The sequence below is a fragment of the Chiloscyllium plagiosum genome, unplaced genomic scaffold, assembly GCF_037043375.1.
Source record: "Chiloscyllium plagiosum isolate Xiang-an unplaced genomic scaffold, Cpla_swu_hap1 HiC_scaffold_17, whole genome shotgun sequence".
Taxonomy (NCBI): domain Eukaryota; kingdom Metazoa; phylum Chordata; class Chondrichthyes; order Orectolobiformes; family Hemiscylliidae; genus Chiloscyllium; species Chiloscyllium plagiosum.
In genome coordinates, this window is record NW_028270155.1 from 53,532,156 (window position 1) to 53,554,765 (window position 22,610).

Here is a 22,610-nt window from a genome sequence, read left to right on the forward strand (position 1 = left end):
CCCCACCCCCTGCACCACTCCTCCTCCCCCCCCCCCTCTCCTCCTCCCCCCCCCTCTCCTCCTCCCCCCCTCTCCTCCTCCCCCCCTCTCCTCCTCCCCCCCCCCTCTCCTCCTCCCCCCTCTCTCCCCCCCCCTCTCCTCCTCCCCCCTCTCCTCCTCCCCCCCACCTCCCCCCCTCCTCCCCCCCCCCTCCTCCTCTCCCCCCCTCTCCTCCTCCCCCCCTCTCCTCCTCCCCCCCTCTCCTCCTCCCCCCCTCCTCCTCCTCCCCCTCTCCTCCTCCTCCCCCTCTCCTCCTCCCCCTCTCCTCCTCCTCCCCCCTCTCCTCCTCCTCCCCCTCTCCTCCCCCCCTCCTCCCCCCCCTCTCCAACCCCCCCTCACCTCCTTCCCTCCCTCCTCCCTCCTCCCCCCCCTCCTCCCCCTCTCCTCTCTCCCCCCCCCTCACCCCCCCTCACCCACCCTCCTCCTCCCCTCTCCTTCCCCCCTCTCTTCCCCCCTCTCCTCCCCCCTCTCCTCTCCCCCTCCTCCTCTCCCCCTCCTCTCCCCCTCCTCTCCCCCTCCTCTCCCCCTCCTCTCCCCCTCCTCTCCCCCTCCTCCCCCTCCTCTCCCCTCCTCTCCCCCTCCTCCCCCCCCTCCTCCCCCCCTCCTCCCCCCCTCTCCTCCCCCCTCTCCTCCCCCCCCCCTCCTCCCCCCCCTCCTCCCCCCCCTCCTCCCCCCCTCTCCTCCCCCCCCCTCTCCTCCCCCCCCTCTCCTCCCCCCGCTCTCCTCACCCCCTCTCCTCACCCCTCTCCTCCCCCCCTCTCCTCCCCCCCATCCAACCCCCCCTCAACTCCTTCCCTCCCTCCTCCCCCTCTCCTCTCCTCCCCCCCCCCCTCCCCCCCCCCTTCAACCCCCCCTCACCTCCTTCCCCCCTCCTCCCTCCCCTCTCCTCCCCCCCTACTCCCCCCTCCTCCCCCCCCTACTCCCCCTCCTCCTCCCCCCCTACTCCCCCTTCTCCTCCCCCCCTCTCCTCCCCCCCTCTCCTCCCCCCCTCTCCTCCCCCCCTCTCCTCCCCCCCTCTCCTCCCCCCCCCCCCGTCCTCGCCTCCCCTCCTCCCCCCCCCTCCTCCCCCCCCCCTCTCCTCCCCCCCCTCTCGGTCCCCCCCCCCCCCCTCGGTCCCTCCCCCCTCTCGTCCCCCCCCCTCTCATCCCCCCCCCCCTCTCGTCCCCCCCCCTCTCGCCCCCCCCCCTCTCGTCCCCCCCCCCTCTCGTCCCCCCCCCCCCTCTCGTCCCCCCCCCCTCTCGTCCCCCCCCCCTCTCGTCCCCCCCCCCTCGTCCCCCCCCCCTCGTCCCCCCCCTCTCGTCCCCCCCCCTCGTCCCCCCCCCCCCTCGTCCCCCCCTCTCGTCCCCCCCTCTCGTCCCCCCCTCTCGTCCCCCCCCTCGTCTCCCCCTCCTCTCCTCCCCCCCCTCTCCTCCCCCCCTCGCCTCCCCTCCTCTGCCCCCCCCTCACCCCCCTCTCCTCACCCCCCTCTCCTCACCCCCCTCTCCTCACCCCCCTCTCCTCACCCCCCTCTCCTCACCCCCCTCTCCTCACCCCCCTCTCCTCACCCCCCTCTCCTCACCCCCCTCTCCTCACCCCCCTCTCCTCACCCCCCTCTCCTCCCCCCCTCTCCTTCTACCCTCTCCTCCCACCCTCTCCTCCCCCTCCTCCCCCCCTACTCCCCCTCCTCTCCCCCTCTCCTCCCCCCCCCCTCTCGTTCCCCCCCCCTCTCGTTCCCCCCCCTCTCGTCCCCCCCCTCTCGTCCCCCCCCTCTCGTCCCCCCCCCTCTCGTCCCCCCCCCTCTCGTCCCCTCCCTCTCGCCCCCCCCCCCTCTCGTCCCCCCCCCCTCTCGTCCCCCCCTCTCGTCCCCCCCCTCTCGTCCCCCCCCTCTCGTCTCCCCCCTCCTCTCCTCCCCCTCCTCTCCTCCCCCTCCTCTCCTCCCCCCCCCTCTCCTCCCCCCCCTCTCCTCCCCTCCTCCGCCCCCCCCCTCTCCTCCCCCCCTCTCCTCCCCCCCTCTCCTCCCCCCCTCTCCTCCCCCCCTCTCCTCCCCCCCCTCTCCTCCCCCCCTCGCCTCCCCTCCTCCGCCCCCCCCTCTCCTCACCCCCCCTCTCCCCTCACCCCCCTCTCCTCACCCCCCTCTCCTCACCCCCCCTCTCCTCACCCCCCTCTCCTCACCCCCCTCTCCACACCCCCCTCACCCACCCCCCTCTCCTCACCCCCCTCTCCTCACCCCCCCTCACCCCCACCCCCCCCTCCTCACCCCCCTCTCCTCACCCCCCTCTCCTCACCCCCCCTCTCCTCACCCCCCCCTCTCCTCACCCCCCTCTCCTCACCCCCCCTCTCCTCACCCCCCCTCTCCTCACCCCCCCTCTCCTCACCCCCCTCTCCTCACCCCCTCTCCTCACCCCCCTCTCCTCACCCCCCCTCTCCTCACCCCCCTCTCCTCACCCCCCTCTCCTCACCCCCCTCACCTCACCCCCCACTCCTCACCCCCCTCTCCTCACCCCCTCTCCTCACCCCCTCTCCTCACCCCCCTCCTCCCTCACCCCCCTCTCCTCACCCCCCTCTCCTCACCCCCCTCTCCTCACCCCCCTCTCCTCACCCCCCTCCTCACCCCCTCTCCTCACCCCCCTCTCCTCACCCCCCTCTCCTCACCCCCCCTCTCCTCACCCCCCCTCTCCTCACCCCCCCCCTCTCCTCACCCCCCCTCTCCTCCACCCCCCCTCTCCTCACCCCCCCTCTCCTCACCCCCCCTCTCCTCACCCCCCCTCTCCTCACCCCCCCCCTCCTCACCCCCCCTCTCCTCACCCCCCCTCTCCTCACCCCCCTCTCCTCACCCCCCTCTCCTCACCCCCCCTCTCCTCACCCCCCCCTCTCCTCACCCCCCCCTCTCCTCACCCCCCCCTCTCCTCACCCCCCCTCTCCTCACCCCCCCTCTCCTCACCCCCCCTCTCCTCACCCCCCCTCTCCTCGCCCCCCCCTCTCCTCGCCCCCCCCTCTCCTCGCCCCCCCCCTCTCCTCGCCCCCCCCTCTCCTCACCCCCCCCTCCCTCACCCCTCCTCCCCCCCTCCTCCCCCCACCTCCCCCCTCTCCTCCCCCCTCTCCTCACCCCCCTCCTCACCCCCCCTCCACACCCCCCTTCCCCCCCTCCTCACCCCCCCCTCCTCACCCCCCCCTCTCCTCACCCTCCCCCCCTCCTCCCCCCCTCCTCCTCCCCCCTCCTCCTCCCCCCTCCTCCCCCCTCTCCTCCCCCCCTCCTCACCCCCCCCTCCTCACCCCCCCCCTCACCCCCCCCTCACCCCCCCCTCCTCACCCCCCCCTCCTCACATCCCCCCTCCTCACCCCCCCCTCCTCACCCCCCCCTCCTCACCCCCCCCTCCTCACCCCCCCCTCCTCACCCCCCCCTCCTCACCCCCCCCCCTCCTCACCCCCCCCTCCTCACCCCCCCTCCTCACCCCCCCCCTCCTCACCCCCCCCTCCTCACCCCCCCCTCCTCACCCCCCCCTCCTCACCCCCCCCCTCCTCACCCCCCCCTCCTCACCCCCCCCTCCTCACCCCCCCCCTCCTCACCCCCCCCTCCTCACCCCCCTCTCCTCACCCCCCTCCTCCCCCCCTCTCCTCACCCCCCCCCCTCTCCTCACCCCCCCTCTCCTCACCCCCCCTCTCCTCACCCCCCCCTCTCCTCGCCCCCCCCTCTCCTCGCCCCCCCCTCTCCTCACCCCCCCCTCTCCTCACCCCCCCCTCTCCTCCCCCCTCCTCCCCCCCCTCCTCCCCCCCTCCTCCCCCCTCCTCCCCCCCTCTCCTCCCCCCTCACCTCCCTCCCTCCTCACCCCCCCCTCCACACCCCCCCTCCCCCCCTCCTCACCCCCCCCTCCTCACCCCCCCCTCTCCTCACCCTCCCCCCCTCCTCCTCCCCCCTCCTCCTCCCCCCTCCTCCCCCTCTCCTCCCCCCCTCCTCACCCCCCCCTCACCCCCCCCTCACCCCCCCCCTCACCCCCCCTCCTCACCCCCCCCTCCTCACCCCCCCCTCCTCACCCCCCCCTCCTCACCCCCCCCTCCTCACCCCCCCCTCCTCACCCCCCCCTCCTCACCCCCCCTCCTCACCCCCCCCTCCTCACCCCCCCCCTCCTCACCCCCCCCCTCCTCACCCCCCCTCCTCACCCCCCCCTCCTCACCCCCCCTCCTCACCCCCCCTCCTCACCCCCCCCTCCTCACCCCCCCCTCCTCACCCCCCCCCTCCTCACCCCCCCCTCCTCACCCCCCCCCTCCTCACCCCCCCTCCTCACCCCCCCCTCCTCACCCCCCCCTCCCTCACCCCCCCCTCCTCACCCCCCCCCTCCTCACCCCCCCCTCCTCACCCCCCCCTCCTCACCCCCCCCTCCTCACCCCCCCCTCCTCACCCCCCCCTCTCCTCACCCCCCCCCTCTCCTCACCCCCCCTCTCCTCACCCCCCCTCTCCTCACCCCCCCTCTCCTCACCCCCCCTCTCCTCACCCCCCCCTCCTTCCCCCCCCCCTCCTTCCCGCTCCTCCTTCTCCCCCTCCTCCTCCACCCCCCCGCCCCTCCTCCTTCTCCGCCTCCTCCCCCTCTCTCTCCTCCCCTCTCTCTCCTCCCCTCTCTCTCCTCCCACCTATCTACCTCCCTCCCCCCCCCTCTCTCTTCCCCCCCCCCTCTCTCTTCCCCCCCCCCTCTCTCTTCCTCCCCCCCTCTCTCTTCCTCCCCCCCCTCTCTCTTCCTCCCCCCCTCCTTCTTCCCCTCTCTCTCTTCCTCCCCCCTCCTCCTCCCACCTCCCCTCCCTTCCCACCTCTCTCTCTTCTCGATGCCCAGAGTTCTCCGTTCACAGTCCAATCTTTTGTCTTTCGGGAAACATTACTGCCCTGTTCTCTTGCTATTTCTTCCTTGAGTGCTTTCCACTGCTCTAACATGGTTGTATCTGCAAATAGTCGTTCCCAGTCCACTTGCCCAAGTCATATCTTAGTAAAATTAGGCTTTTCCCTGTTTTGACAAGGTTATTCTTAGCCTGCCCTTATCCTTTTCCACAACTATCTTAAATATTACTGAGTTGTGGTCACTATCTCCAAATACTCACCTGCTGATATGCCTTCCATCCAGCTATGTTCCTCTCTGAATATTAGCTCATTGAAATAAAGTGAACCTTAATAATGTTTGTTCATCTTTTAAAATAAGCTCTGACCCAATATACATGTCCAATCAGATAACCAATACTAAAACAGGTTTTTCTTTCGCATATTTAAACGTCCAGATGACCACATTGTATTTTTTATCCTTGACAATTTAACAGTGTGAAAAGACAGTGATAATTGTTGGATTTTACATTCGTTGGTGTGATTTAATGCCCCCTCCCCCGAATTTTGGCTAAACCAAGTCATATGTGAATAGTTTTCATGAAGTTGTTAAGCTGTCTTTCAAGTAAGTAGCTGGGATCTTTTAAAACGTTGTCTTATTCTCACTCTTTTATTGATAATAGATTTGTAAGATGAAGCCATACTTTTGGACTGTAGAAATATGATTTACAGATGGCAAGCATGGGGTGAACAGTGAGATCAAGATCAGAGATGAGAAAAGCTGTTAGACAGTTAATCATTTGTCAAAGATGCTGTATATTTCCTGTCAAGTGTTTCCCTTGCTCTAATGAAGGTATTCATTCTTACTGGTGTTGATTTAGTGGAAAACATTCAGAAGCAAGGATTCTGATCAACTGTCAGTTTTTCTTCCGCTTGCATGCAAAGATACTGAATCCATTTATAGCACTCCCACCATTGCATTAGCTGTAAATAGCTAACTTGGGACACAATGAGTTTCGAACAAAATGTTTTGTTAACTTGAATTTATCAATTAAGCAATATTTGGAGCTGTTTTCAATTTTATAATAAAAAAATTTCACCATGAATATCCTCTTATATTTATTTAAAATAGCTTCCCAAAACTTTCGCAATGTGAGATCTCTTAGATAAATAGCACAGCAAAACTTATCCAGAATATCAGTGGCAGAGGACTTGCATTTAAGTAGGAAAGCTTCTCTTGGGGGGAAGGGAAGAAATCAAAATTTATAGAATCAAAAATAATTGGATTTTGTAATGCAGTTTGGGCTTTGTTGTTATAAGAATTCCTTGATTGTTTTGATGCCTCGCTGTTCCTTTCTAAAAGTTTGCTGTTCTCATTAGACAATGATGGCACTTCTGAAGAGCAAGATAACTAGTACTAATCTTAATATAGGCGAAAGTGAGGACCGCAGATGCGGGAGACTAGAGTCAAGATTAGAGTAGTGCTGGAAAAGCACAGCAGGTCAGGCAGTGTCTGAGGAACAGGAAAATAGATGTTTCGGGCAGGAGCCCTTCATCAGGAATAAAGGGCTGATGAAGAGCTCTTGCCCGAAATGTCTATTTTCCTGTTCCTCGGATGCTGCCTGACCTGCTGTGCTTTTCCAGCACCGCTCTAATCTTAATATAGTTAATCAAATTGAGCAATGTTGGAATATTCAAAAATGCAAGGAGTAGGGATTGAGCAGTGGTGAGCAAAGGTAAGTCTGCTAATGCAAAGAACAGCAGCACATAGTAAGGTATGTTAGGACGGGCGGGGTGTTGAAATGAGGAAGTGGTGAGCCTAGAGTTTAATCTGGATGAGTATTACTGCACAGGAATATGCCACTGAGTTGCATGTAGGTTGTGGGATAATGATTTACGTTTATAGTTAGGTTCACTAAGAAATCTAGCAAAAGCCTCATTCACTCTTCTGTCAGCAAAAAATCAGCAGTAAATGGAGTCACTCAATTTTAACTGTACTCTTTCTTTATAGCCAATAGGAGAGAATTAACTTTTTCTATTATGTCAGTTTGTGACGATAATACTTTGCTCTTATATTACCATAGGGCTACAGAATAATGATATTTCACCAAGGCCGAGTGCTCATAACACAGCCCACTTGATATATTTCCTGTTTTCATTGTGAGAAACATTTAGTGGACCAATACTGTATCAGGACAGGTGTTGGCAGGAAGTGGCTTGATGTATTGCTAAGCAGTAACCAGTTATTATCTGTAAACCACGGTCTTCTGCTAAACTGGCAGAGGCTGAGACTTGAACATGTCGCAAACTGTTTGTCACTAACAGCAGTGTATATGTGGGCGTATGGCACCCAAAGCAATGGGAAAGCGCTGTGAAATGTGTAGGCTTGTGTTGTCACCTGAACACTTAAAGCAGCCAAGTCTTTTTGGTTACTTGTCTCAAATCATCAGTTTTAAGAATCGGTTTATTTTAGAAGCCAGCGAAGTGATACAAAATTGTTACCCTTTGCCAAAGCAGAAACTATTTTTCATTGCATCTGCAAATATTATTTACTCTGTCTTGCTCAAACACTCCGTCTCATCCTCAACCCCCTCCACCCCCCCCCCCACAATCTCCACCTCCACCTCCAAGTACAGCTCCATTCCTCTTGGAATGATAGTTGCTCATTTACAAACCATTCTGCCACAGGAAACAAGAAGTCTGCAGGTCTGGAAAATCATGCTTTTCAATGTCTGTTAGAAAATTCCTGCATTAGCTTTGATTTCCTTGCCATTTGGGAAAGCCACATTTCTCTGTTTTGATATCTTTGCTAGTTTCTCTACATGAATTAAGTGAAAGAATGTAAAAGGCTTATAACAGTTACACTGTAACTTTGTGATGTGTTTTTAAACTTATTTTAAAAATCCTTTTTTATATATATAGTTTCCTGTCAGCATTTGAACAAATGTTAGCTATTGTCTTTTTGAGTACTTGTCAAATATCCAACGAAAGATTTGAGTTAGTAGCCAGGAGATTAATTTGTATGCAATAGCTTTTAGATGCAACTTAAATAAAAGACAAATTATTTAATATGATACTTGGAATTTTAGGGATGCAAGAAACAAACTTTACCAACTGAAATACTAGATTTGCAATAGGTTATGTACTTTTTTTAAGTTATGGAAATAGAGATGTCAGTTACTTCATGAAGCAATGGTGCAAAGATATAAGTAGTTGTGCAAGATTGCATAGTGTAACCTTGCTGTCATTATAATAAAACATCTACCAAGGAAGTGAGAAATGTCATGAAAAATCTGCTAGTGCCTTTTCAAATATTTTCTAGGAAACTGTCATTGGAAATTTTTATTTGTATTTCAATGAGGCAGCAACCTATTTGTTTATCATATACTTCGATTGTAAATTTAAATTCATAAACCTGCACAGGAAAAGCATGTTAATTCTAAAATATCAAAATATTTAAATTGTTGAATGTGAAGCTGTTATATAGAGTATTAGAAGTGTGTTCAGAGTTAAGTAGCAATGTTCAATGCAGCTGCTACCATTTGTTACAAGCTATTTGATAATATTTAAATGGGCCCACATTCTAAATTTTGAAATGCCATCTTGCGACAGTGCAAAATATGACTTGGCTCAGACTTTTTTGTTTCCTAACAGCAGCAACTGCTATTTTATCCCTTTACCAATTGATAAATTTGACAAAAATTAGGATAAATGACATGATTATGAAGTGATTTTAAGTTATCCATTTAAATACCTACAAACTAAAATTTAAACAACTTTAAATACAATCTTTTGTTCCTTTTGATGTGAGTTATCACTTCCATGCTTAGCATTTAGCAGTTCTGCCATAGGGGTTTGTGAACACTACTCTTGAAGGGTAAGTGCCTTTGATTTATAAAATAAAATGCCTTACACTTGTTTTTTGCTTATTTATATTGAATATTGCAGATATGTGTATGATGTAATTTATATTGGAATCTTGTGGGCCCAGTTTAAGGTTCCATTTGGAAGTTATGGGACAGAGTTGGCATGAAAAAAATGGGTGCTTTCTGTTAGTCTGCTTGTATTATTTAGATGTCTTACTGAATGATCACTATACTCCTGAGTTTTGATATGTCAGTTTATGTATAATAGGAAAGAATGCAGGAGCTGAACAGTCATTGCAGTGAGTGTGATTTTTAGATTGTACTTTAGTGCAGTTTGTATTACTTTTCTCTGAAGACCTGAGTTAAGACTTCACTATTAATGTCTCACTAAATGAAAGTACTACCTTGAATGATGTAGAGCCACAGGTCACCGATTTAGTCCCTGGCTTAATTCACTGATCAGAGTAGGAGTGTTTACTTGGGCTAAGAAAGAAAAAACATGGGCTGGTTTCCAGAGCCCTGATCTCTGTCCAGTGGCGTTTCATATAACATTCAGTGTGAAATCTTCTGTTTACATAGCTAGTTAACACTTATTTGCCTGTGATCACTGCTAATGAATAGTCAACTGGGTATGGTTCTGGGAATTAGCAGTGATCAGCAAAACAAAAATGTGCATTTGCATCTTTCTTATCCCATTACACTTGATATCGAAGAATTCAATTCATGAAGTAATGTTACCTCACTCTACGTGGCAATCATACTGAAAGCAGTTAGAGCCTGAAATTGAAGTAAATAGACAATTTATTTTTATTTGTGATTTCAATGGAGAGAGTTTTACACCTCATTGAATAGTTTTATTGGATCTTTGTCCTTGCAAACTACACAGTAGTCAGGCAGGGCTTTAATTTAACATTTCAATTGTATAATTGCACAATTGGAAATGTAACACTCATTCAATACTGTACAGCCAGTTTGCTTACTTCAGTCTTAGAATGCTGCTTGACTTCACAGTTTTCTGTATTGTTTGGTAACAAATTCAAATGATACCATAACACTACACTCGACTATGCTATCAGCAAAAATGGTGAGAAACTGGAATGCATTTAAGGCATATATTAATCTCTATACAACTTAATCTATCTTTTTTATTTCTTTGCAGTTTTAATCAAACGGGAGCATACAGATGAGATAGAATTGCCCACCATTCCCACCCTTCCAATGCCTGTTGCACACACTGCTGGTCTACATCAAGTTGGGTCTCAGCTGCCTTCCTCAGATACTAGCCACCCTCATGAAAATTTGGCACCTACTTCACAGAGGAACCTTGGCCCTCCAATGCAACAGAGTTACGCACCTATGATTTCTCCATCGGCAACGTGCGTGCCACATCTTTTGGGAAGAAGCATTAGTCCAGGTTCGGAATGTTCCCTTATGCCTCCCTTGGGTCACCAGTCTTTCCCTACACCAGCTCCACCAATCAGGCCTTCTTATCAGCCTATGCAATCTAACATGATGTATAATGGACAGCCAGGTCTTCCCATGGACTCTGTTTCTAACCAGAGATATGAAAAATTATCTTATCAGCCTGATGTAGCTGGTCCACTTCAAATCAACCTAGGATGTCAACAAATGCAGCAAATGTACTGTTCTCCGAATCCAGGTACAGCTTCATCACCATCTCCAACAACAGCTCACTCTTTGGGACATTCTCCACACTCTGGACAAACCTCATCACCACTACAGAGTTCAAGTTTAGGATGTCTGTCCGCACCTCCTCCGTTGACACATCATAGTGTGTGTGACCCATCATCATTCTCAACACCAGAGAGAGAATCCCTGAACATTAAACAAGAGCCGGAGGATAGTGAATTACCTTTTCAAGCCATTGGCCTGCAGGATATTACACTTGATGATGGTAAGTAATTTGAATTTATTTTAAACTTGTGTTCTATTGTAAAAAGGACATCACCAATGAATTACCATACAGATTTAGAAAACAACATGCCTGATACATAAGTAAATTGGACTATCTTTGGAAATTGTGCTTCATATGCAATTCTATAACTGTTGACTGAAAAACAGTTGTCTTATCTTTTATCATGTTTTTCGTAGTGCTGCCTACGCAAACCAAGCACATCCTTTTAATTAGAAACTAAATAGAAATAATCGGTTTAAATATTTTTTATTTGTTGGACTGACCAGGAACGTGATAAATTCTTATTAAAGGTAGCTTCAAAGTAATATGCTACAATAAAGTTAATGGTCAAGAAAAACATTAATAAATAAAACAAAATAAAGTAACAGGAAATATTCAGCATTTCTGGTAGTATCTATGAAGAGAGAAAGTGTTTTTCTTTCACTGATGCTGGCACATGTAAGAGATATAATAGTTATGCGCACAGCCAAAGACTAGAAAAAGTGGAGAGGGGAGGATCGAACAAGGGGAAAGCTGTGTAGTTGAGGGAAACTGGTTTAATATTCTAATAATTTTTCCCTTCTTTCTGTAAACTAATAGCAAGAGTCTGACCCATCAATACCTAAGTATTAACTTAGGACAAACTGAACTAATACCACAGACTTAACACTAATTTGGTTTCTGCATTGTTTCATGCCTGTGTATATTAGTCTTATTTTGATGAGCTTAGCAAAAACTAAACTATTACATATTTATGGCATTTATGAGCCAGAAATTAAGCCAGTGAAAAGTAAACTCATGTAAATTTCCAAAGTTGTTACACCATGTATGCAAAATGTTGCGTTTTTGCATGAAATGTTCAGGAGGGATTTCCGGTTTTATGATAGCCACCTGTGGAGTGAAAATTCATAAGTTATGATGTGTCTCTAATACAAGTTGAAAAGATATTGCAAAGAATTCCAGCACTTGGTATGGGTCATTTTATTAAGAGCCGTGCACTTTAACACCTCCACTTTTTCTGTTTGCTCTGTAAAAATGAAGAATCATGTCTCATGGTTAAAGTGGTGTTATTAGTAAGTATATGTATTTAATGTATTTTGTAATTTAGTTATAATACAGACTCAAAGTTAAGATAATCTGTGAAAGGCACTGAAATCCTCACACTTGGTTGCCACTTCTAGACAATTCTGTAGTGCCGGCCAAGTTAATGATAAAATATTCTTAAAATCAGTAAGCTTGCCCTCAAATTAACCTTGTTTGTTTTCAGGTGTTGGGATTGTACGTGATCCTTTAAAGACATACTTACATTTCTATACCAAAATCGTGAATTTTAAAAAAAGCTTATTCCAGAAGTACAAAGAATTCAGCAATATTAATCATTTTAATTTATTTTTGGTTTGTAATACTTATCAAAAGAATTGATTTAATTGCAAACTCTGCATGAAGCCAAAGTATTTCTATTTTGAAAGCTTGTTTTTCTGTGTTTTAAGGCTGCTTGCAAACCTTTATTAATGCATATCAGTAGCTTTTCTTAGTAGTCTCCTTGAACTACTGCCAAATCCTTTGGTGGTGTGTCCACAATAGTGATAGCTGGAATTTTGATAGCCAGTGATAATAGAGGAAAAGTGAAAAATATTCAAATCAGAATTGTTTTTAATTTTGAAGAGAACTTGGAGGAGTGATGGTATTCCCACAACATTGCTATTCATGTTCACGTTGGCTATAGGGGAAGGAGATGCTGTCAAAGCAACCTTGGTAAATTGTTGTAGTGTGTCCTGCTTATCATATCTACTGGAATCACGGTATATTGGTTGGCACTAGATATTGAATCCCATGTCACAGATGCCAGTGAAACTAACAGCCGTGTCCTGGATGATGTTGAACTTCTCGAGTTGTGAAAATGTTAGATTTTTCAACTTTTCTGACATGAGCCTTGTAGATGGTGGAAAGCTTATAAAGGGAAATTGCAGGATATTGACCTGCCAGTAATTAAGGAAAAAAAATTAAATAGCTTAATCTTCATCATGTGAGATGGTGGCGGTGATGGTGTGCATTCATCTGCAAATGTAATTTTGGAAACCTCAGATTGATGTGAAATCTTTCAGATTTGGTTCAACTCCAATGCAGTAAGTTTGGTTCATAGTCATCATTTTGAAAAGAAATGCATGGTAGGCTTAATCTACTGTAATCAACCAATATTTATTGTAAACATTCAAATACTTAGTTATGTTACTGATATTGTAAATACTTAAAGCCCTACATTACTTCTAGCTTCAAACAGATTTTTTTTTCGAGAAATTGGATGTTTTGGATTCCTGATCATTGTGATGTAAGTTGAAGAAGCAAGTAACAATTGGAAGGGAAATGGACCTTGGGTACTGCTCCAATACCTTCGATGCTTCCAGATGTTGCCAGTCCTGGGTATCTGACATTCTCCTTAACGACAGACCTCAAAAATAATCTCAAACATAATCCAACCATCCACAGCTACCGATCTCTGCAGTCCTTGCCTAGTGCAACCAAACCCTTAACTCCCCTAGTTCTATCATTCCCCAGAACCATTTCCAACATCTTGCAAAACCCCACAAACTCCATCAGAGCTGTGAAATTCAAGCATGACCGAGTCAGCAGTTTACTGCCTGCAACATTTTGTGTCATCTAGACTTTAGATCTGACCTTTAATATTTCTTTTGATGAAGGTTAGGGAATGTAATGTCAAGAGTGAATTGAAGTTTTCACAAATAGTTCGTATCTAAATCATTGATGTAATAATTCTGTACTATAAAAGTTAAGTGTGATTTATCAATTTTGATAGGCTCTGATAATGCTGTGGCATTTAATAGGCAGTGTAACTTACCTTTGATAGCTTAGGGTGACTGTCACCATATGAGATTTGTAAATGTAAATGAAAACAGCCCATACCATTTTGATACATTGCATTCCTTTCTGCTTTTTTAGAAATAACTTTTTTTGCCTGTTTCTTCTAACCAAGAAGCAGTAATTCATGTTAATTTTTGAATTGACCCCAAGTTTATATGTGGTGAGTTACCTGATTCATCAAAACTCTGTGTGAGCCTTAATTGAGATCCATGACAAACATTTTATTCATAGAACCATTTAACCATTTAACAATATCCCAAGGTGCTTTGCAGGGAGAACATAAGGCAACATTTGATACAAGTATTACTGCAGATGACCAAACACTTGATCAAAGAGAGAGGTTTTAAGGTAGCATTTTAAAGCAGGAAAGAGAAGTCTAGGAAGTGACCTTCAGAACTTAGAGGTTTGTTAACTGAAGTCATGGTGCTGCTGGTGGTAAGATTAAAATTAATAAAACTCAAGAGGCCAGGAACAGAGAAGCACTGATAGCTTAACAAATTGTGGTACTTGAGATTACAGGGAAAGGGCAAGGCCTTGCAGGAATTTGAACTGAAGAATGAAAATCTTACACTTTCAAGGTGTTGCTTAACCAAAAGCAATGTAGGTCAACAAGAGTGAATAACAGATGAATGGGACTTGGATAAGTACAGAGAGCATGGGCATCAGAATTCTGGATGAACTCAGGTTTATGGAGAGTAGAACCAAGAAATGGATGAGGGTCTTAGCAAAAGCTGAGCCAAAGAAGGGACTGAGTTGAGCGATATTACTCATGCAGAAATAGGCAGTCTGAGTAATGATATGAACATGTGGTTGGAATCCACTTGCAGTTGAAGGAAGTCTTTTGCTTCATGTAGAGGGTTAATTCTTTTTTTAAAAAAAAATTTCACAAATATAACCAACTTTTGAAGTCTATCTTATTTTAAGATTTCAGCATTCTAAATAACTTATTGCCAGTTTTGGTGACTAACGGTTAAATGCATTTTTATGAAAAATACTTCAGTGTTAAAAAGCACCAGCTTCCTACAGATATCTAATTTACGCAACCATGTGTAATTTTGATCAGCTTCTCACTGAATCACACTTTGACTAATCTATTTGTCATGTAAACAATGAAAATGTAGAACAACGATACATTCAAATATAAAATTGCAGCTTTTAAAATTCATCATATTACTGGCAACTCAGTTGGTGGGGCAGCCTTCTGCATTGTCTCATAGCATGGTGGAAGTCCCCTCTTTTGGTGGGCTCACGACACCGCTGCTCTGGCATGGAAGTCTTCACCACATTTACTGCAAAGGAAGATATTGACTGAGAAGATGTACAATTCAATGGCCTCTGTTTTCTCTGGGTTGTCCTGTTAGACAGCTAAGCTTTTTTGTTTCTGCTCAAATATTCCAGTTCCCCTCCAAAAATCAGTCGTAGCAACCACAGACTGCCCACACCCCACAACCCCCCACACCCAAGTAATCAGCCAGTATCTATCCTCTTCATATCTCAAATACAGGCATCCTTTTAGAGAAATGTCAGCACCAAGCAATGATGACCCACTGGCCAGTTCGCCAAATAGATTATCTTTGGATACAAGACTACATTTCCTTGATGAATGTGGCCACACCAGTACAGAGCAATGGCTTCGCAATGAGCTTTACTGATGGAATTGGTACTTTCTTCAACCTTGAGTTGGTGTCCGATTCTGTCAAGTAATGTCATAGACAGGCTTGAGAGAATCCATCCGTTTGCCACTGCAGCTGTTCCTCATTATGGAATGTAAGTGCCACATCATCAGCATTGAGCAGCTCTGAGTGCAGATCTTTGTTCAAACTTGTTTGCTGAAGATTCAGGCCAGTTTCCTGTCGGTTATGGTACATAATTAGGCACCCTTCAGATTACCTGAATATATACAACAAGAGTCAAGAGAAGAATATGTCAAAGAATACCCGTGCCAGAACACAACCCTGTTTAAACTGTTCTGTGGATTTCAGATGTTTCTGATATTTCCTATCATCATATTCATCATCATCATGTCATGGAGAGAGATCAGATTGGTTAGTTTCTGCAGGTAACCAACTTTCTCGAGCAATTTAAATGGACTGCCACTACTACACGATCAGATGCCTAAGTGAAATTGACGAAGGTAACACTAGTTCGGCAGTGCCATGACCAAAGGAGACCACTAAGAAGACCATGTTGGTAGATCTTGCAGTTATGAAACCACAGTGGGATTCGAGATGGGTGTATTCTAACAAAGGCGGCACAGGCACATGCTTTTCCCATGGTACCTAGCAAGGAAATTTCCTCAAAGGTTATTACAATTGCTGTTGTCTCCTTTGTTCTTGTATAGGGCTGCAATATTTGAATCACATAGAATCTTAGAATCCCTATAGTGTGGAAGCAGGCTATTCAGCCCATCATGTCGACACCAACCCTCGGAAGAGCATCCCACCCAGACCTACCCTGACTACCCTATCACTGTAACCTTGCATTTCATTGGCTAACCCACTGAGCCTGCACATCCCTCGACACATGGGCAATTTACCATGACCAATCCACCTAACATCTTTGGACTATGGGAGGAAATCAGAGCCTCTGCAGGAAACACATGCAGCCATGGGGAGAATGTGAAAACCGCACACAGACAGTCACCTGAGGCTGGAATGAATCTGTGTCCCTGGCTTTGTGAGGCAACAGTGCTAACCACTGAGCCACCGTGTCGCCCACATTGTCCTGGGTACAGCAACCTTTCTCCAGCAGAAACCAAGAAATTTGGGCAAATGCTGCAGGAATGTGGCTTTCTGCGCTGAGTGAGTTTAGGTTATATGGCATCAGCACCTGGAGATTTGACAGTGGCAAGACATTCGGTACCTTTACGAAGTGAGTGCGAGTTTCATATCTGGCTCTGTCACTACACTTAAACATTCTATAGCAGTGTTTCCTAAAGTGGAGATGAGGACTCCAACTTGGCCCACAAGCTGAAATTCTGGGGTTATGAGTTCCAAGCAGCAGTAACTGACCAGGCTCCCTCTACTCTCATAGGTCCACTCATCAATTGCTTACTAAGGTTTTTCTAACAATTTTGCAGCCTCAAATTGAAATATTTGGGAACCAGTATTCTATGTTGTTCAGAGCTTCCTCAGTGACAATGCTGTGCCTTGAGTACAACTCAAGATGGTGTACCATCCATCTCTCCAATTGGTTTTTGGTAATGGTTTTTGTTTTCAATGGAGTTATTTTCTTTGTGGACCTGTTACCTTTATGGTTGTTTCATATATGCTCCTGACAGTCTCTGTGTTGAAGAACATCTATCTGATAGTATGGCAGAACTATATCTAGTAATAACTAGCAGATTGTCCAGCAGACTGTTGGAAATTTACTTCAGTTATTTAAGAAATATTGTAAATAAAGGCAACGGAGCTGTAGACCAGTGAACCTTACATCAATGGTTGATAAGTTGTTGGAGGGGATTCTGAGGGACAGGGTCTACACGTATTTAGAAATGCAAGGACTGATTCGGGATAGTCAGCATGGCTTTCTGAGTTGGAGGTCGTGTCTCACTAAGTGCTTTGAAGAGATGACAAAGAAGATTAATAAAGGAGAGCAATAGACGTCTATATGGACTTCAGTAAGGCGTTCGACAGGGTTCCGCATGGTATACTGTTTAGTAAGATTAGATCATATAGGATCTGGGGGAATCGAGCCAGTTGGATGCAAAATTGGCTTGAACGTAGGTGACAAGGTGGTGGTCGAGGGTTGTTTTTCGGGCAAGAGGTCTGTGACTATTGGTGTGCCACAGGGATCATTGCTGTCGCTGCTTTTTGTCAATTATATAGAAGATCTGGATGTGAACATAGGAGATATGGTTTCTAAGTTTGCAGATGATACCAAAATAGGTGGTACAGCAATGAAGATGATCTCAGGTAACAATAGGACCATCATCAGATGGGCCACTGCTCTGAGAAGTCGAAGATGGAGTTTAGTTTAAATAAATGTGAGGTGTTGCATTTTAGTCAGGCAAACTAAAGCAGGATTATGCAGAATTATGGTAGGCCCTGGGAAGTGTTGCTAAACAAAGAGACGTTGAGGTGCAGGCACGTAGTTGCTTTAAAATGGAATCACAGATTGACAGGGTAGTGAAGAAGGTGTTTGTTCATAACAGGTCATTGTTCATAACATTTGAGCATAGGAGTTGGGATGTCATGTTGCGCTGTACACATTGGTGAGGCCTCTTTTGGAGTACTGTTTACAGTTCTGGTTGCCTTTCTATAGGAAGGATGTTGTTAAACTGGAGAGTGTGCAGAAAAAGATTTACAAGGATGTTGCCAGGAATGAAGGGTTTGAGCTATAGAGAGAGGCTGAATAATGTGGGACTTTTTCCTGGAGTGTCAGAGACTGCAGGGTGACCTTATAGATGTTTATAAAATCATGAGTTGCATGGATAGGGTGAATAGCCAAGTCTGTCTTTTTTCCTAGGCTGGGGGAGTCCAGAACTAGAGGACACAGATTTAAGGTGAGAGAGGAAAAATTTATAAAGGATGTGAGGGTAACTTTTTCATGCAAAGGGTGGTGCATATCTGGAATGAGCTGCCAGAGAAAGTGGAGAAGGTGAGTACAATTACAGCATTTTAAAAGCCATCTGGATAGGTACATGAATAGGAAGGATTGAGAGGGATATGGGCCAAATGCTAGAAAATGGGACTCTGTTAGATTGGGATATCTGATCAGTGTGAATGCGTTAAATGGAAGATTCTGTTTCCGTGCTGTGTGACTCTTAGGATTCTATGACTCTTAGTGAAATGAATTTTCTTGTTCAAATCTCTTATAATTAATCAGAGTAGGCCATTCAGCTTCAGTTTCTGGATCAGTGGTGCTGGAAGAGCACAGCAATTCAGGCAGCATCCGACTGCACACAATATTCCAGGTGTGGCCTCACCAAGGCCCCGTACAACTGCAACAACAGATCCCTCCTCCTGTACTTGAAACCTCTCGCAGTGAAGGCCAACATACCATTTGCCACCTTTACCACCTGCACGCTTACCTTCAGCGATTGGTGCACAAGGACACCCAAGTCCCATGCACACTCCCCTCTCCCAATTTACAGCCATTTTGAATGTGTTCTTGAACCATTTATGGTGGTCTGTCATCAAGTGTAGTGTGTTTCTCACAGTGAAACTTCCACCTTGCTCACATGTTTCTTCTGAACTTGTTCATCTGGCAGGAGAAAGTGTAATATTGTTTGACAGTCTGTTCTCGGGAAGGTTGGTCTTTTGAAATGAAGCTTATGTCAGTGTTCAGCCTATCAACTTCCTGTTTTGTGCATTTTATCAATAAGTTGCAAGTTGCATGTCGATTGTATGCACCATGTTCCCGATATTTCGACTGGCCAAGAAAAGAGTCGGTATCTTTGTTTGGTTTGTTTGCTTGCTGTGTTGGATTCTGGACACTGGTTGAGCAGAGAAACAAGGCTTCAAGTGTCCAATTAAGCAGATGAACAGTGGCAGGTCAGTACCTTACTAGTCCAGGACTGCATGTCTTGAGTGGGTGGCGAGCTGTTGGAACAGTGTGATCACTCCCACTATCACAGAAAGCCTGGAGCACCTGTTTTCTATACCAGCAAGTTAGCCTTTCTTGCAACAATGTCTCCCATGCTGTGATAATGTGCTGTAGCAAAATTGGAGTGTAGCGAAATCTGGGCAAAATGTATAGAGTCCCTCGGTTGCCTCCCCCCTCAAATTCATCATTTGAATTCAAAGGAATACCACTACTATGTTTGCCACTGGTTTGGTTGCTGGAAAGGTGACATATTTCAAGATGTTCAACACATTGGTGTGTGTGTGTGTGAATGAATGAGCATGCTTTCGATCTTTTTGTGCTTTTTCGCTTCTTATTTTCAGCCTACATCCATGGCCAGCAGCAATGTGAAAAAATATGTAGATATTTCTGTCAGCCCCTCCAATGGGAAGTACTCAGTTCTGCCTCCTCAGGGGTGCTAAAACTTCAAAGGAGCTCTGAGAAAGGTTGGCACCCAGACATACAGCATTCGGGCCTACTGACATGTAGACACCCCTTGGCATTCACGAGCCAAACTTCGTTGTGAGTAAATAGCTGCGCTGCCTTATGGGTACCTTGAAAGGTAAGGGCATAAAACCCTGACCGAAAACAAATATGGAGTGGAGCCTGAAAGCAGAAGGATGTCTAAATATGGCACCTCACAACCGTATTGCTTTGTTGGACAGCCACAGATAAATTCCTTACAATTCTCAATATTTTCAAATTCAACAAATAAATGCAGTAGTATTTTAAAACATTCCGAACCATGGTATTTCAATAATGACGAGTGTAAAATAGTTTTATTTTTGTGAAAATAATATTCCCTCATAATGTTTCCCTTTTAATTTGCAATTTTCAATTAATTTGAAACAGCTGTTGTGCAGTTGTACATTCCTGTTCTAACCTGATTAATGTTCATGCTTTTACTCTTTTTAAAAACAAGACATCTGTTCTTTTTGGTTTTCTTTAAAATTGCTATAGCTGTTATAATTTGAAACATTGAGAATTGTTACTTCAAAGTGAAGATTTAAGAGCTAACTTTTTATTTCTGTACATTTTTCATACATTTTAATGGTTTGCAGTGACTCCTGAATAAAATGGTTTGAGGGCCTTCTGCTATAATGCACTTTCTGTGAACGCAAATTCGCTATAACACGATTGACAAATTGGTGACAGTTTCTAAAGTACAAACTTTTAAAATACTTGTTGGCTGTAATGCGATTACATTGCCACCATTTTAAGCATGTTTCTAAAGCATGAGCTTTTATAACATGGGTTTGCACAAGAAAGCAACAATCGCATTATAGAAGAATTACCTGCATCTTCTCATCTTTGAAAGAAGCATTTGTTATACATTGTACGTAATAGCTATTCAGTTTGAACTATCAGCTAATTATGCAAGCCTAGAATATTCTAAATTTGATCTTTTAGACAATGCTTAGTTAGCTAATAAGTCCAGGCAACAACCCATGTATGCAATTGGTCAGCGTTTCTGCTCCAGCTCCAGCTCCAGCTCATTATTTAGTGACCCCTGCTGGAAATGAAGTTGTGTTGGATGCAGCCCAGAGTACCAGATCTGGAGTGGTGTAACCTGTAATGTCCCCCTCCAACCATTTGCAAATGGCTGATTACCATAACAGTAATATCCCAATGCACTCAGTCCAATTATAAGGAATCAGCTGTTTGAAAGGAGGGAAAAATACTTAGCAAAAAGAAGGAGGATAAATAAAAATGCAGTCTTCAGAGATTTTTTAAACAAAAGTAGAGCTAATCTGTAAAGTTTTGTGATATAAATGTTTTATAATGGAATCTGATGCTTTTATGAATGAACTAACATTGACATTCAAACACGTAATTTCAAACTTGAGTTGTAGCTATATTTAAGGAAGTTAAGATAGCAAAGATGCTGTAATCCATCTATCTCTGGGCTGCTAGATATGGAAGGCATTTAAATTATGACCTGCATTAATTATGGAGTGCTGCATACATTTGATTATTTAGTCTGATTTCACACAACTGATATCATTTGTAATTGAATACCTGTGTGCCGAACACCAGTCCTGAAATTTCCAAAAGAGTGATATGATAAAGCTATAGGAATGTTACTACTATGTTCTAAGGGGGAAGAAAATCCTGTTCAATACAGTTCAGGTTCCAGAATGTTTTCTTTAGTCAGAAATGAAATACTTTTACTTTTTGAATCCAACCACACGAGCTGAAAGATACTTGTTTGCTGTAAAATCACTTGCACCAGTCCATTATAAACAATTCGCAAAAGTTTTTTTTTCAAATTTCTCCACTTGAACTCATCTAGTTTGATTGTTCCAGTTTTGAATCAGATTGGGCTGAACTGCAGTATAAAGGTTGTCTGCCTAAAAATCACACCTGCTTTTATCCTTCACTATCCATAAAATAGCATTTATTGCTCAACCCTTCTTGCCTTTGAATTGAGAGATTTGCATGGCCATTTCAAAGGGCAGTAAGAGTCAGCTGCGTTACATCACTGTTATACCTTCTTAGTTTACAAGATCAACTTCTCTTTCTATGGACTTTCTTACATTCCCACCTATTCATCCACCACTCTCACTCTTCTTTGTACTTATTGATTATAATGCTTGGCCTCTGTCACTGTAGCCATATGTAATCCATCCATTAGGTGAACGTAGGTAATTACTCTCACTCATATGTTTCTTGACTTGGTTAAGATGAATAGGATGGCTGTTTCCTTTTGTGGGAGCAACTATAACTGGGGAACGTGGTTCAAAAATAGAGGTTTCTTTTAATATTGAGTTGAGAATTTTTATTTAAAGTAAGGTTGGTTAGTCTGTAGAATTTCTCTTCCAAGAGAGAATTCTCTTCAAGTTGCAACTGGGTTATTTAATTTATTCAAGGCTAAATTGGATAGATTTTAAAAATGCTAGGGAGTCCAGGGTAATGGGGATTAAACAGGAAAGTCGTTGAGACCACAACTCAGTCAGTCACAAATGTATTTAAACGCAGAGCAGATGCCATGGGTTGAATGGCTTACTCCTAATTCCTTTGTACCTATTACTGTGGATTGGAGTTGTCAGAACAGTGAAGATGGCAGACTTCCTGCCTTGAATGCAAGTTTTTTTTTTATATAAAGTGAAGTCGCCATAGTTTCAGAGGACCAATAGGCTGCTCTCTCATTAAAGGGAGACGACTGGTGGTGAGTTTAATCTGAGATCCTCACGCCTCAAGAAAGGGGCAAGTTTGAGAAGACAGAATCTTCAGGGTGACCTCAGTCAGTACAGGAATTGAACTCATGCTGTTGGTGCCACTCTGAATCATAAACCAACCAACTGAGTAAAATCCATCCAATTCATAGCAATTGATAGTTTCACGGTCACTGTTACTGAGACTAGTTTTCAGTTCCAAATAATACATATAATAATTGAATTTGGATGGATGCTTCAAACAAAATTAAAGAAACCTGTGGGAGTGCTTGTAGAAATGTGTGCCATGCATGTAAGAGAAGTAGAAAATTTGCTAATTACAAACTTGCATGTAGTCTGCTTGCAGTTTTAGAGTTTGTTTGTAGTTCACCACATTTATATAATTAAGA

The 22,610-nt window shown here is 46.2% G+C and overlaps 1 protein-coding gene across 3 annotated transcripts in view; it reads left to right on the plus strand.

Moving 5' to 3' along the window:
* Positions 1-22,610, plus strand: part of nfatc3a (nuclear factor of activated T cells 3a) — a 183,800-nt gene that overhangs the window by 123,479 nt on the left and 37,711 nt on the right. For all 3 annotated transcript variants that reach the window (XM_043707036.2, XM_043707037.2, XM_043707038.2), the window contains exon 9: positions 9,845-10,600. In XM_043707036.2, the coding sequence (XP_043562971.2) occupies positions 9,845-10,600 (756 nt within the window). The remainder of the gene's footprint in view (positions 1-9,844; positions 10,601-22,610) is intronic.